We start from the raw sequence: 16,500 nt of genomic DNA on the forward strand, positions 1-16,500 counted from the left end.
CTATGTAGAGATGGAACTTTACCGTAGGCTTGACAATTAGAATAAGTAGGGCATTGCTGGGTTTTATATTTATTGCCTCTTCTCTGTGTTAGTCTGAAGCCAGAAAGCCTTCTTGGACAGTGACAGAGAAAAGTGACAAAGCCATCCAACAAACTAGCACCCTTCCTTTCTGGGATGTCTAATCTCAAAATATGCCAGTAGCCCCCCAGCACTCCATTTTGAACCTCACTTTACCCTTGATGGAGGTACCACAAGAGAAAGCCAACAAGACTCGCCTTAGGTTTATTGTGTCTTGAGTGAAGGGGGCATCATGAAGAGAACCACCTAAAGTTGGCCTTGGTTCAGCGTAGGGAGCCGTTATGCCATAATAAACACATGCTAGGGATTAGATGTGTGGGGCGTCCCGCTGTAAGAGAGTGTACACAGGAAGGCTGTTGAAAGTCTAGAAATAAATTCCCTGCAAATGACCCCTTTCGTCGCTGATGAGTCTTAATGGCGTTCTCAAGGCAGAGCAATCAACACAGAACGCAGTAACCACCAAGGTGTTTGGATTCCTCCCCACAGCGAGCTAGCGAGCGGTTGTGCACATGACACCAGCCCAGAGTTCTCCGCTCATAATCAGTTCCGACTCTGTCTTTTAGGTGAGAGAAGGTGATCTGGTCAGAGCTCAGTCTCCAGGACTATCCCTCCCCAACTCCCATGACGATCACAAACCCAAGGTTGTTCACCTATGTGTCTGTCCAGTCATCTGCACATTGGGGTCCCCACAATACACACACCCCTCCTTGCTTTGACTAATTTGCTAGCCCGACTCAGGAAAACACATTCAGAGGACACAATGGAAGGATATGTAGGTCAAGGGAAGGGGACGGACAGTCCCCTAATAGAGCTCTGAGTGACCAGCTGTCCAGAAGCTCCCAGAACCCTTCATTTTGGGTTTTTATGGAGGCCTCACAACATAGACACAACTGACAAAACCACTGGCCATGTGGCGTCACCTCAACCCTAGAGGTTGTGAGGCGGGACTGCAAGACCTACTCTAACTCTGGATTGGTTTAGGCCCATCCTTGAGAGGCGGGACTAGAAGACCTACTCTAACTCTGGATTGGTTTAGGCCCGTCCTTGAGAGGCGGGACTAGAAGACCTACTCTAACTCTTGATTGGTTTAGCCCCATCCTTGAGAGGCGGGACTAGAAGACCTACTCTAACTCTGGATTGGTTTAGCCCCGTCCTTGAGAGGCGGGACTAGAAGACCTACTCTACCTCTGGATTGGTTTAGCCCCATCCTTGAAGCCTCCAATGGCCACTCAACCCAGTGAACTCAGTAGCATACAAAGACATTGTCACTGGAGAGAGTCCAAGGATCTTAAGGATCGTGTCCCAGGAAATGAGGACAAGTACCAAAATACGTTTCACGGTGCCCTGGGGTCATGACTATGGTTATTGGAAGACCCCTGATCTAAAAGACTTTTTCGTGGGCACTTGGCTTTCCAAGGTTCTATGATATTATGGCATAGTTGGCATTTTCATGTTGGATGCAGAAACATCATCACATCTACTACTGTTCTAAGCCCATTTGCTTAACGTCCGGGGTTTTTTGTTTTGTTTTATTTCATTTTTGGTTTTGTTTACAAACAAACCAAAAAACCCATCTTCCTGAAAAGAGGCACCTGTTAAATTAACTATAGGACTAATTGGATTAGTTGATATGCTAACTTGTATCACATCATGCTTTCATATTATTTCAGTGAAAAGGATTTTACCCCTTAACTTCGACAAATTGAGAAAGCCACAAAGCAGAAATACCTGCACATTAAGCTACCCGGAGAGAGTGAAACCTTAAACCCCAGAAGCCAGAACTCGACTGCTGTTCTCGAAGCCAATATACTTGGGCAAAGATGGAGTATTAAGGGGAAAACAACTTTGGGATGGGTGCCAGTTTATACTCACCAGCTCCCAAAGCACAGGTGTGCTCATAAAATTGCTAACATTTACCTCCATCAGCATCAGATGGGACTGTCACCAAAAAGGAGACAGAATCGCATAAGCTTCAAAGGCAACAGAGAAGGTGGTTGCTAATAAAAGTCGAGTGTAATAACAGTGCTGGATGTGTATTACCTGGACAGATGAGCCCAGATGTGAACCATACCCATGTTTAGTAGGGGTGTGTACACAGCAGATTTTAGTGGAGGAAAGGCAGCTGCTGTCTTCCATCTTCTGAAAGTTGTCTCAGCCCAGGCTGATGCTGCATGCCAGCAACCCCAGCTGCTCTGGAAGCTGAGCCCTGAGGACCTCCCGAAGAAGGCCTGCCTGGGCTGCAGAGACTTGCCTGGGCAACCTACACAGAAAGTCTCCAAAGTGAAAACAAAATGAGACTGGGTGATAGAGCACTTAAGGGCCCACATGTGTAGCTGGAGTGTTTCTGGTCCTGCCTGGCTCACAATCAGGACAAATCTCTCTCACCCATCAGTCCCACAGCCGCTCAGACCCAACCAAGTAAACACACAGAGACTTATATTGCTTACAAACTGTATGGCCGTGGCAGGCTTCTTGTTGTGTACTTCTATCTTAAATTAACCGATTTCTATAAATCTATACCTTGCCATGTGGCTCGTGGCTATCTTCACATGCTGCTGGTCATGGTGGCGGCTGGCAGCGTCTCTCTGCCTCAGCCTTCCACTTCCTAGAATTTTCTTCTCTGCTTGTCCCGCTTGACTTCCTGCCTGGCTACTGGGCAATCAGTGTTTCATTTACTAACCAATCAGAGAAACGCATTTGACATACAGAACATCCCACAGCACACGTGCAAGGCCATAGGTTCAGTCCTCAGCACTACTCACCCACCTACCTACCTACATACCTACATACATACCTACATGCTTTATGTAGAAGTCAATCAGAATATAAACTTATTAGCAATTTATGGTGGATTGTAACATAGAATGATGTATGGCCTTTTTAAAAAAAAAACTGTTCTTATAAAATTGATTATTCAAAACAAAAATAGATAGATCACACCTTTAATCCCAGTACTCAGGACAAACAGACAGGCATATCTCTGTGAGTTGCAGGCCAGCCAGAGATACACAGTGAGATTTTTTGCCTCCCAAAACATTAATTATAACTTTAAGCCCTATGATTGTAAGCTGTATGGATTCTACAGTGTAGATGAATGAGTTAGTATCTTACTTGTAATAGTGAATAGGTAGAAATAGTAACTTAAAACTATTTTGTTATAATAAAAAGCATGGGTTGTAGGGATATGAAAGTCATGGTTTGGAAATTTGCATCATGAGGCCATCATTTACTTCGGGCACACACTTTACTTCTTAGTTTCCTTATCTCAAAGTATCGACTTCATGGGGTGGTTTTGACGTTTAATACAAACAACATGCCTGTCGTAGGTGTTCAGCCAGACTAGCCCCATTGTCCCTCAGCATCTGAATGCTTTATCAGCGCTAATTCTGTGCAAACACAGGGTTTGCAGAAGCTCCTTGAATGAAAAATGTTGTCGAGTGTTCAAAAGTGTCACAGAGATGATTTTAACCTCAATGAAAAATTGAACCGAGTAATCTAATTTTGCTCCAATGAATGTATATCATAATAAAATAACGTTATATGGAAGGTGCATGATTTATGATCTAAGTGGTCATATATGAAAATTAAAAATGATGACAGCGATGCGATTTTGATATTTCCTTACAGTATTTTATAATACTAAACTGGTTTGAGAAAAATAGACCTTGCTGCTTAAGCACTATTAACTGCTAGGATTATGGGCACTGAGAATGAAGTGACTATATGGAGTTATAAATAATGGTGTTTTATTAAGCTTTCTTGTATAATGCCTCTCTGCATCCTACCTGGGCTATTATGGCCATATTCCCCTTCTCTTCTCCATCTCCAGGCTTCCTGTACTGCTGCACGTTAATGCTCCTCAAACAATGATTTCATTTTACCTTTAGCCTGCTTGAACCTTTAACGGGTCTCCATTTAGTTATAGCTGTCCTTTGCAACTGATGGGGTATGTGCCACAGTGGGATACCATAGTCCAGGCAGAAAGCAAGCCTGACATTTACTAGAAATATGCTCTCCCTCAGACCTCACATTTATCCATAAGAGTGAATCTGTTCTGAATTGATTCACATCCTCTCGGCCATCAGCTGGTGTCTGTCTGCCTTCCTCATCTATGACTGTGGAGCGTGTTTCCTCGTCATCTGGAATTCTGTTTCTCCAGTACAGGGAAGGGGAGAGGAAGGCGGGGATGGAGGGAAGAGGGGTAGAAACACAAGATCATTTCTGCGTTGGAATACCATTTATATAGTTATACCATTATATAATTCTCTGTTTTTAAACTACAGGCATAATAGTAAGTATATGTGTCCTCAAAAAACGGTATAAAAATGCGCGTTCATAGAATGAAAATGAAAAGTGTTTACAGAACAGAAGCACCAACTCTGTAGGCATAAAGATCATGGTCTTTCACCGGGTGTTTGCTCCCTCTGGATAATGTCTTCCCTTCAAAACCTTGCCTCCCATTCTTCTCCCAGCAAGCCAGTTAGTCTTGTGTCCATTCATCCAGAGGGCCACTGAGCTGAGCGCTTGTCTAGACCCCGCAGTAGTTCAGAGGTCATGTGACCATCCCCATTTTCCAGAGGAGATTTTGTGTCGGAGGTTTTGGGCTCTTCCCTCAGGTCCCTCTGCCTCTGACATGGCCACGATTCAAACCCAGGTTGTTAGATTCCAAAACATCTTCTCTAGCCCATGCATCCGAAGACATGCCCCTCTCCATATCGTTTTTTAAAATCGTTATATTTGCCCTAACTCAGATACTTTGTTGTATTGGTCAGGACTCTCAAGACAAAAAGAACGAATGGAATAAATATATATTAAAAGGTTAATATAGACTGCGTCACGCAAAGTAATCTGGTTGGTCCAATAATGGCTGCCTTCATACTGGAGTGGCCGACAACCCCAGTAGCTTGCTCAGCTCATGAGTCTGGGTCCCTGAACATTTCCAATCTGGCACTGAACACCTAGAGAACCACTAGTCTTCAGTGTATATTAAAAGCCCAAAGAAGCTGGGTTCTGATATTAGGAAAGGAATATAACACCAGCGGTGGTAGCAGCAGCAGCAGAGCAGATGAACTTGCCAGTAAGAGAAGAAGCAAACAGGCCAAAGTCACACTTTTTTTTATCTAGGCTGCCACAAGGGAGGCGCCACGGGTAGTTAGAGCGGGTCTCCTACTTCGAATAACCTGATCAAGAAAATTCTTCACTGGTGTGCCTCGCGGCTTGCCTTTTAATTGACGGCAGATCTGGGCAAGCTGCCCACCAAGGTTAGCCATCACACCTAACCTACCTGTCCTTCCAAGTCCAGCTTCCAGTGCCACAGCCTGCCCCTGACCCAGTGATGTGAAGCTTTAGTTTGTACAGATCGTCTCCTCTACCAGGCAGTTAGCTCGATGAAGACCAAGCTGTTTAAGCTAGAGCCAATGGTTTCTGAGCTGCTCCTCTTCGGTATCTTGTGTATCTCTTATTACGACATCAGTGTTCTGTCCCTAGCAGACACTTAATAAAATGAATGCAATGTTAAATTAACGAGTCATCACAGATAGCAGGCTCTCTCCGCTCTTTAGGATAAGACATAATTCTCAGATTTGAGATTAAATCTTAAAATTTTTTGAATTAACAAGTTCTCTGGAGGCTATTTCCAGTGTAATGAAAAAAAGAAAAAAAAATGGTAAGTCAACTTTTTATCGAGTTAAAAGGATTGGCTTTGATAAAGGATAATTTGCCTTCTGTCTCTTCGGCTTTGGGGGGAGACCTTTGCTTTTTGTTTCCACTTGCAGTAAATTGTGAAGCCCCCTCCCGTGGCCAGGAGAGTACCCAAGAAAGGACCTTGGCCAAGAGGCGAAGGGGAACACCAACCCCAGAAAAACAGCCTTGGACTTGAACCTGGCCATGGTGCTAGAACATGGCAGGGATTCTCAGGGAGCTGGGGTGGGGTGGAGGTGGGGGGTTTGCTTGATTGTTTGTTTATTTGTTTGTTTACCCTGAAGATTGAAGGTCTTTGGGGAAGGGTGGCACAGTGTGCCCACTAATCCTCATAGTGGGTCAAGAAATAGGAAGTTTTGCGACAGCCGACATTAAAACTTAAGAGATATAACCCTGTTCCTCTTATCCTCTATCTCCTGATACCCTACAACCCCTACTTACCTCTTTTGACATGTGATTTATTTTTCCATTTTTCCCCCTGGTGTATGAACCGGTAACATTGATTGGTTACTTAAAAATTGGCTTGGAAATCTTTATCATCCATTATGCCTTCATTCACACTCTGCAGAATGATGGGACAGTTAGAGTAGCCGATAAGCACCAGGCTAAATCTCTCCCAAGAAATAACAAGGCGTATAATTTATAAGACATTTATGTTTCAAGTAAATGAGAAACGCTGTCGGTGTGGAAACAGCTTCAGTGATCACCATACCTTGGGGGAAGTCGGAGAATCTTGACTTAAATACCTTAAAGAATGTTAGATCAAACTTAGTAAAACAACGCTTCATCAAAAAAAAAAAAAAGTTCTCAAAGTGCACACGACAAGGGAGTATCTCGCGTATCAGAAGAAGAATTCCTGAGCAATGAGGGGAAATAACTCTTTGAAAAGAAACCCTGTTATTTTAATGTTTTGTTCTTCACCGCTGGGTCTCTCACATTCAGGAAAATTAGGTGGATTTACACATGAAAATAACACCATAGATTCCGGAGAACTTGATATTGGCCGGAGAGCAGTTCAAGAGGTTCCCCCCGGGATCTTCTGGAGATCGCAGCTCTTTATTGATCAGCCACAGTTTCTTAAGTTCAACATCTCTCTCCAGAAGGATGCATTGATTGGAGTATACGGCCGGAAAGGCTTACCACCTTCCCATACGCAGGTGAGCGTGGGTGTTGGCGTCGATAAGATGCAGGCCCCTAGTTTGCATTTCCAGATGTTCCTCGAGCCCTGAAACTCAGCTGTTGGGTGAAGCCATGGCTTCTAAATGAATCCTTTGCAATGAAAAGAAGTTTGAGTGTAGTGTCTGCTTGTTGGAGATGTCTGAATCACTAGCAGGAAAAGGCTTGCATGGCTAATGATTGGTTAAAATGGCTAAAAATGTCTGAGGCACTTCGTGAACACTGAGCATCAGCTGAGTATCAAGCACACTGTAGGTTCTCCGAGATTGTGTGGTCATTTCAGATGATTTTATTCCTTGCATACCACAGATGCATACATATTCATCTTAAATATATTGATGTTGGGTTAAAGCAGTTTTTGCAATGTCAGATTTATTTTTAGTGAAGAAAATATGGAAACAGGAGCATAATCAGCATGATAGTTACAAACTTTCCCAAGTCTTGCCACCATTTTCTTTGGAAACAAGGAAGAGGAAGGTGAACAGGTAGATGGTTAACAGAAAACCAAGTAAGATGGAGTCAGTGTAGTCCTCAGACTACTGAATGCACAGCATTTGAAAGGCCATTCTTTGTATAAAAATACCCCCAGTATAACAGCCACAGCTGGAGAACCACCACCAAAATGGCCACAGTCAAGCCAGAACCAAATTGCACAGACCCTCAATCACAGGTACTCTGAAGGCTAAGGCAGGAGAGTGATGAGTTCAAGGCTAGCCTAGGCAACTTAGTGAGATAAGTTACAACGTTTAAAAAAAAAAGTAGACTGGGAATACATGACTCCATAGGAGAGCACTTACCTGCCATCTTTGAGGCCCTGACATCTGAAACTCAATCCCAACTACCACAGAATAATCAAGTCTATAATACTGAGTCATGGCGTATGTGACTTGGAAAATGTCGTTTTTGTTATTTAAAAAAGGTCATGTGGGGGATGAGCTATAATAGAGGAGGCCCTGAGTTTTAATCTGTATCACCAGGAGAACAGAACAGATTCCATGATGTCTATGAGAAAAATCTTTGAATTATCTACTATAAAATTGGAAAAGAAATTTTTCCAAGATGTATTATGCTAGTAAGTAGAGGAATTAAAAAGTGTAGTAGCTAGCTAATTAACACTTAGATGAGCTGGACGTATTTTATAATAAGTTTATCTCCTTGTGGAATTCCATAGTGGTGTTTTTTTTTTCCTTTATAAAAGAAAGACCAAGATTTTTTTACAAACTTCATATTCTGTGACCCTATAAGAAATTATTTTTTATAATCTTAGAGTATGAATTATGAAAATTTGGACAAATACTAATAAAGAAATCACAATTTCAAAGAAATACTGTACTCAGCATGCTTTCTAAAAGATCTATGGCTTCAATGGCTGTGTACATTTTGACTAATATGTTACAATATATTCTCATATCTGTGATATCAAAGTAGATACTTTGGTTCCTTCTGAGTCAAACACTTGTTATGGTGTCCATGTATCCAATTTTAAGCTTTAAAGTGGTCTGATATTGACTTTAAACCTCTGAAGAAAAAGATAGACACTAAAATATGGAAAGCCATCCCATACTCATGGATTAGAAGAATTAGTATTGTGAAAATGGTCACTTTATCAAAAGCTGTTTACAGATTCAGTACAATCCCAATCAAATTCCCACATCATTCTCCACAGAGATGGAAAAAAAACTGTCAATGAAAGTGAATCTTCGGAACTCCAGTTACTATAGACAGATTGTATTTACATGGATAGTTCAGTAAGACACAGAAACCTCTCTCCACTGAAACTACATAGGAAATTAAATTATGTTTTCTCCAGCTCAAGGAAGAGTCCTCTAAGAAGCACATCTGTGAATGTGCAACTTTATATAAAGTTTTCTGAAAATAATTTCAGACTAAGCGTGTGTGTTGTGTGGGCATGGTGGCGCATGCGTTTGGGATGTAGAGGCTCAAGGCCAGCCTAGTCTAAATTGCAAGTTCCAGGCCAGCCAGAGCTGGTTTGAAAAGCATGTAATGTGTTGTGTGCTTAAAATCGTTTGTTTCAGGGTATATAGCTGACTTTTTGCGTGAGATGCATAACTCATAAAATTAGGGAAATGAAAGGTTCAGCATCACGTTTTCTTACAATTGCACCATTTTTTCAATACAGTACCTAAAATATCCGTCCTTCTTTTCTCGGACAGTGTGTGTATTTGCGTAAGGTATGCTTTTTCTTAAGCCTTGGTTATTAGAGGTCCTTCCTCTGGCTTAGTCAAGATCAGCAGAGCAAACAGCTGTTTCTGAGTTCAGTGTTTAAACATGAAATATGCTATAAAGCAGCCCAAATTGAACATTTCTCTGTTCCTGGGGAACATTAAATAAATCAACCTGAAATAATTAAAATTGGCCAGCCCCTCGGAATAGTCACTTGAGTTTTGAAAGTCAAAGTCTTTGTGACCCTTTCTGAAACTGTCCATTTGATCGTTGCCAAGGAGCCAATTGACTTTCTTCTCCCCGATGGCCCATTTCTTCTCCTGGACAGTTGGAAGCCTAAGGAAGCAGTTCTGTGCTCCATGGCTACTGTGCTATGGTGTGTTAGTGTGCTGGCCTGAAGGCTGTTCCAGAAAAGGAGGCAGAAGCCTGAGTTCCAAACACAGCCTTACCATTCTTTGATTTTTATGCTCTACGTGACCTTGTATGAGTCGCTTAACTCCTCCAAGATTCAGTGTCTGTTGGGAAAATGACAGAGCTCAATTGGAAGGTTTCTAAAACTTTTTCCTTCTCTATAATGCATGATAGATGCCGCCATCAGAAATGTGGAGGGAAGTTTTTCTAAGGCTGGGTGGGAGGCAGGGCAAGAGGTTTGATAGTGAAAAGCCAGCAAGACCTACATAGCAAGGCTGTCCCCCACTCCACACCCCCAAAAAAGGTGATTGAAGGCCTAGTCAGCACTCACTGATTCTGAATTCCCATCAATTTAATAACGGAAATTGAATTAAACAGTTGGATAGATAGCCTTAGCTTTCCAGAAGTAAACTAGCACGATACCAGAAAAGGCCTATTTGCATTTTTACATGGCTGATTAAATAGTAAACCTCTGAAAAGAAACATAAGCAACCTTTTCTTCTATTGATTTTACATAGCACCATTGAAGTTCAGAGCAACTTGAGAACTTCAGAGTGTGTAGCACATACATATATGTGTGTATATAACACACATACTATATATATATATATACATAGTAGGTAATAGCATATATATTAGGTAACAATATAAAAATAAGGTAATATCATGAGAAAATTTCCCTTAAAGGGAGCTGAAATAGTTTCTATTTAGTGACATCAACATTATATATAGATGTTGTCTGTGATAGCTCTCCAGAGTTTGAGACCAAAGAGTTAGTCCAGAAAACTCATACTGAAAATAGCAAAAGGTCTTAAGACTTCTCCCCACTATAATCCACCCATATGCAGTTCTGGCTTATAAGTAGAGCGAAGCTCAGACTTGCCCATATATGATCATGTTATGCCTGAAGAACGAGCCATATGATTGGGTAATTTGGGGTAGAGATGGTTACAGTGGAAAGAAGGTAATTTTCTTCAGGTGTTTTGAATCACTCTCGTGAAGTCATCTGTGAAATGTCTTGACAACCCCCTAGATCTGGGTAGATGGTCAGAGGCCATCAGCCACTTCATGGTTCCCACCGCTCTCACCGTTCCATCATCGTTCAGGTGTGGTACCAATGCCCATCACTGTGTTGGCAAGGACGACTAATGTAGACTTGAAAGACCAGTTAAAACTCAACATTTCTACCGTTTTCATTTTCAGTTACTGTATATAATGTTAGAAGAGGAAAGTGTCTGTATTGGGCCATGAGAGGGAAGTTTCCCTCTTGCTTTGCCATTTAAATAATGTAAATATTTAAATCTGATGAGTAAATGGAGATGACCTATTTGAGGTGGAGATACCCTCCAAAATTAAACTTTGTTCTCTTCTAATCATGAGGGAATAGAATCCCAGTGAACTTTTTTTAAAAAGAGCTGGAGAAATTACAAGGATCATTATTTGCATCCTTGTAAGAAAATTGAAAATTTTTGAGTACTAATGAAGTTAGCATATATCTTACATATGTTTTGCATATTGCTACCCAAAGAACGAAATGCTTTTATTTAAATAAAGATTTCAATGAGTCATATACTGAATCACATATTAAATTTTAGCACAGTAGTAGATGTCTGTGGTCTGCACAGTGGCAGTCTATTTAAATATAATTCCCAGAAATTCCAACAACTAATTTTATTTTTATTTGATTGGATTAAGAGAGTCATATAAAAAAAATTTTTCCTCCACAATGATTCCATTTAAAGAATAAATCATAAAGTATTAATGATACACATATATAGGACTACAATTATGATGTTTATGCATAGTCTGCATTTACATATATTTGTAATCTTTTACATTAAATATATCTCAGAAGTAAGAATGAAACTGGACAAGTGGATAACAGTAGAATCACTGCAATTTTTAAAGAAGCTATTAGCTAAAAAGTTTATTAAAACCAATATTGGAGAATCTTTTCCGTATCTTCTAAATTCACTGGCATTTGTTGGCAAAATTCTACCCTATTGTTGTCAATAATATTCCATAGTTTAAATTCTCTAGCTCAGTTTTTTTAACCTCCAATGCCTGTGATTAATAATCATTGTGAAAACAAAAAGCAGCTTCCAGGATGGCTGCCATCATGCCCCTAAGTCTGCATGCTGTGGTTTCTCTGTCCCATCATACCCACCTGTTAATCAGTTTATTGATTTTAATAAAGAATATGAAGGCACATCATTTAATGTATTGATGTAAAAATCCCACAAAAGTTCGGACGGTTGCATTAGCATCCCAGGAGAGGAATGTCATGCTATATGGTGGAAATGACCCCAGCACTGCAGCAAAGTACACCTGAGTTCATAGATGCCACTTTCCAGGTAGGAGGTCCTGCTGAACCTCCTCAAGAGTCCTCAAGAGCAACCACAAATTTCTTGCCCAAAGAGCTGCTTCCAGGATTAGGAATAATCCCAGTGCAGGATAAACAGCAGTTCGTGTTATACGTAAGTGCCAAGTAGGATTAGATCGTCAGCCATTCATGGTCTAAGTACAATCATCTAGATTTCACATGTATATCCCCAAAGTGCCTAAATTTACCAAACTTGTTATCAGTCAGGGGAACTGAATTTGGTAACTCCCTAAAAAGGGAGAAAATGATCATTTCAGTTCAAATACAAGGGGATGCAACAGGTGGTCCTTATCCTCATAAATCCCATGCCTAGAAGGCTTCTGCCACTTGGGCCTGTCAAGCAAGAACTTCTAACACTGTTATATTTGCAAAAGAGAAAAGCTTGAAGAAGAGGCAGTACACGTGTTGTTTCTGGCTACTGACTCCATCTCCCTTACCCTCACCCCCAGTACGATTTTGTGGAGCTCCTGGACGGCAGCCGGTTAATAGCAAGAGAACAGCGGAATCTGGTGGAATCTGAAAGAGCCGGGCGGCAGGCAAGATCCATCAGCCTACATGAAGCTGGCTTCATCCAGTACTTGGATTCTGGAATCTGGCATCTGGCTTTTTATAACGATGGGAAAAATCCAGAGCCGGTGTCTTTTAATACCATCGTTATAGGTAAGAGCCTTCTTCAAAGCATCCTTTTCCACCGACTGCCTAAACTACGTGACGAATAGAAACTCAAATCATTTTTACCAGACTTTAGTGACTCCTGGGGTGATAACACACGTCTTGTTTTTGAATTGTTCATTTGTGAATATATGGCAAGCCCTAAAGCTCTAGAAGAAATATTATAAATTACTGCAAGAAGAGAACACTTTGAAAATCTGCATTTAAAGATTTGAAATGCTTTACATCACACTGCAGATATCTTATATAAATGAACTGATTTGGGGGTTATGGAGTGAACTATCTGTAATTGCATTAACGCCTAACTAAAATGAACAGAATGGCCACTTCTGAGAGAGGCCGGCATCTCACAAATGCTCCCTGCGTTTCTCTTCTTCAGAGTCTGTGGTGGAATGCCCCCGAAATTGCCATGGAAATGGAGAATGTGTTTCTGGAACTTGCCATTGTTTTCCAGGGTTTCTGGGTCCGGATTGTTCAAGAGGTATGCAAGTTAGATTCTCTTCTTAAGCCGATATAAATAAGCCGTAGAAACACATCCAGTCGGGGAAACTTAGCAACCCGGGGAAGAAAGGGGATGGGAACGGCCGGCCCATCGCTTGTTCTGTGAGGGTTTTAATGGCAAACGTGGCTGTTGACCGTTCTGTCTTGTGTTATTTCACAGCAGCTTGTCCGGTGCTCTGTAGTGGCAATGGGCAGTACTCCAAGGGCCGCTGCCTGTGTTTCAGTGGCTGGAAGGGCACCGAGTGTGATGTGCCGACTACCCAGTGCATTGACCCGCAGTGTGGGGGTCGTGGGATTTGCATCATGGGCTCTTGCGCTTGCAACTCGGGGTACAAAGGAGAAAATTGTGAAGAAGGTAAACATGTCAATATTTACCAAATCCTATTGTTATCTCCATAAAGAAACAGATTAAATCTGTAATCTTCAGCTTGGCAAGTGTTCTTTCACATGCTCCTCTATGAAAGCAATTTTTTATTTCCATATTTATGAATGCATTGTTTTATTAACGTTTTTAACTAGTAAAAAGAACAAATACCAAAGAGTTCTTTTGCTCTGTTTCTGTAGCATGAGTAATTCTTTGTTGTTGTTGTTTTACTCTGAGAAAGCAAACAAGCATTTGTGTCTTGAAACCCAATAAAGGACCGGCTTGTTATTGTCACTTTTCAGCTTTTTACACTGATGCCGACCTTTTTGGCATCTCTAGAAAGAAAAAACAATTGAATGTACTATAAGGAATAAGAGCAGTGTTGTGGATTTCTTCCGTCACTGTACGTGCTGAGGAGAGTCGAGACACTATACTGTAAAGTGCAGTTAAACTGGGTTTTGGTTTGTTGTTGTTTTTTTTATTATTTTTATTTTTTTCAGGAAGCCAAAAAAGCACCATTTCCATTCTCCAATCAAATTGATTTTATTGATCTGCACTCCCAAAGTAATGCAATTAAGTCTCTGGAATTAAATTTTCAGGCCATTGACCGTACAAGTGTAAAGTTTTATTGAGTCAAATTGCTAAATTAAATCTCATCATCTAAAGCACATTAAAGTGAATTAAGAAGGCTAGCGTGTGCAACTCATTTATTTCTCGAACAATTTGAGGATCCCGTACAGCTGTCAGTGCTCAGTGGTGATGGAGCAGGTCAGCATGTACAGGGTCTGTTCTCTGACTCTGCTTGGGCAGATCACAGAGCGCTTGTCTGAACCCTCCAGAGCATATTTGTCTAATTCATGAAAGACCGATCTTTGCAAGGGCCTCAGTTACCTAAATGGCGTCAGGTTGGTTCTTAATGCTTGCTTGCATTGCGGCTCTCTGCTTTTTCAGAGACAAGGTCTGGAGAATCGTAGCTGGATGTTTGATTGTCTAAAACATTCTTCTGAATTAAGAGTTGATTCTTGAGCCTTCGTGTACTACGATATCTTTCAGCTTTAATAAAACTGTTCTCCTCTCTTGACACTAGCGGACTGTCTGGACCCTGGATGTTCCAATCATGGGGTGTGTATCCATGGAGAATGTCACTGCAACCCAGGATGGGGTGGCAGTAACTGTGAAATACTGAAGACCATGTGCCCCGACCAGTGCTCGGGCCATGGGACATACCTTCAGGAAAGCGGCTCCTGCACTTGTGACCCAGATTGGACTGGCCCAGACTGCTCCAATGGTGAGGCCAACTCATGCGATGCCACCGAGTATTTACTGTCATTTACCTAAGATTGGGGATATTTGACCTTTTAAAGCACACTTTGTGAAACTCGATTATGTAACCAAGTGATTTTTTTTTTTAAAGATATAAATGTTTAAAGCAACGAAGTAGTTATTCTTTATAAGAAGGAAATAAGCTTCGGTAATTTATTATTAAAAATCCTCTACTCTATTATCAAAAGAGAATGGTCTTTCACCTGCATAAGACAGCCTTATCTTCTTCAGTCTCGCTGGACGGAAATATTGATTTATACTTGTATCTATGGGTCTGGCTACAGCTTGAGAATGGAAGCCCATTTAGGGGTGGGTGGTGGCATCGTTGGGACAGGGGCCTCACGTAGCCTGAGCTGCCTCTGACTTACTGCCTAAGAGAAACTGGCCTTGGACCCACAAGTCTCTATCTGTGCTTTCGGGTATGTGCCACCATGCCCAGAAATTCAGGCACTTTTTGTCATGAACAGATAGTCTGCAACTTAAAAAATAAAACTTAACCTGACAAGGGAAGGCTGAACATAATCACACTAAAGACTGTGTGTGTGACTATTATATACAGTAGTTCAACACAGATTTTAAATTATGATTATAAGGGAATGACAATAATATTCACTAGTATATAGACACATGCATGTACTCGGGCTTTACTGAAATGGACATTGTACAAAATGGTACTTGCTGATTTTTTTTTTCCAATCTAATCTTTTTTTTTTTTTTTTGTAATGCTGGTTACAACTTAGGAACTAATTCCTTGATATTCCCAGTCATTAGTCACACAGTGTGAGGAGATGCCATTCAGCTTAGAAAATTACGGTTTTAATTGGGAGCCAAGATGAGCACACGTGAAATTAGATGCCGATATAATATCATACCAAGTGTTACATGGAATAGTTCGCTAAACTCAGAGGAGTGATCCCATCTTGATGAACACTGAGAATTTTCGCAGGGACTTCTATTAACACTTTTCCCTTCATTTAAACATGGCAGTCTCGGGGGAGGGGCAGGTAAGGGGCCATTTGTGACTAAGGAAACTGTTAGAACGTGTCTAAGGACCTGGACTGTGAAGTCGGATACATGTGTTCATAGCCAAGTCTATTTCATGGATCTTTAGTCTTTAGAAAATTACCGTGTGTCTCGGTTTACTCATTGTAAAACCACAGAATGAGCCTCATCGAGGTGCGGTGGGGATGACTTGATGTATGTAAAGTACTTAGTGTAAGCTGGGCATAGTGGACACACCTCCAATCCCCGAGCTCCACAGGCTGAGACCAGAGAAACAAAGGTTCAAAGCCAGTCTGAACTTTACAGCAAGGTTCTGTCTCAAAAAATAAAATAATAAAAATAAAACAAAAGTACTTGGCCCAATAAATACAAAGAAGTGGCCACATAAAATGTGCTATTTTAATAATAAAATTCAAATACTACCTCTACCCCCCCCCCTCCTGCAAATGCAATTTGGAAACTACAGTTGTGAGAAAGTGATATCCATGAAAAATAATTCTGCGACAGTATTAGGGGGTAAAAAAAATAATAACTGAGGTCAACCTTAGGCGGGACCCCATTATGAGGGTTATAGTTTAGAAATGAAATTTTAGACAAAATTTGCAGGCGATGGTGGTGTGCTCGCTCAGATGAGAGTGGTGTCAGGTCGGACGCTGAATAATGCCAGTTGAGTGACTAGAAGACAGGTAAGGGGACGTTGCAGAAG

The 16,500-nt window shown here is 41.2% G+C and overlaps 1 protein-coding gene across 15 annotated transcripts in view; it reads left to right on the forward strand.

The window, feature by feature from the left end:
• The window catches only part of Tenm3 (teneurin transmembrane protein 3), a 1,310,468-nt gene that overhangs the window by 1,181,292 nt on the left and 112,676 nt on the right, over positions 1-16,500 (forward strand). For 14 of the 15 annotated variants that reach the window (XM_076553324.1, XM_076553329.1, XM_076553328.1 and 11 more), the window contains 5 exons: positions 6,721-6,935; positions 12,382-12,592; positions 12,984-13,085; positions 13,266-13,460; positions 14,557-14,757. In XM_076553324.1, coding sequence (XP_076409439.1) covers positions 6,721-6,935; positions 12,382-12,592; positions 12,984-13,085; positions 13,266-13,460; positions 14,557-14,757 — 924 coding nt within the window. The remainder of the gene's footprint in view (positions 1-6,720; positions 6,936-12,381; positions 12,593-12,983; positions 13,086-13,265; positions 13,461-14,556; positions 14,758-16,500) is intronic. The other variant, XM_076553327.1, reaches the window with a different exon arrangement.

Source organism: Peromyscus maniculatus, chromosome 17 (assembly GCF_049852395.1).
Source record: "Peromyscus maniculatus bairdii isolate BWxNUB_F1_BW_parent chromosome 17, HU_Pman_BW_mat_3.1, whole genome shotgun sequence".
NCBI classification, from domain to species: Eukaryota; Metazoa; Chordata; class Mammalia; order Rodentia; family Cricetidae; genus Peromyscus; species Peromyscus maniculatus.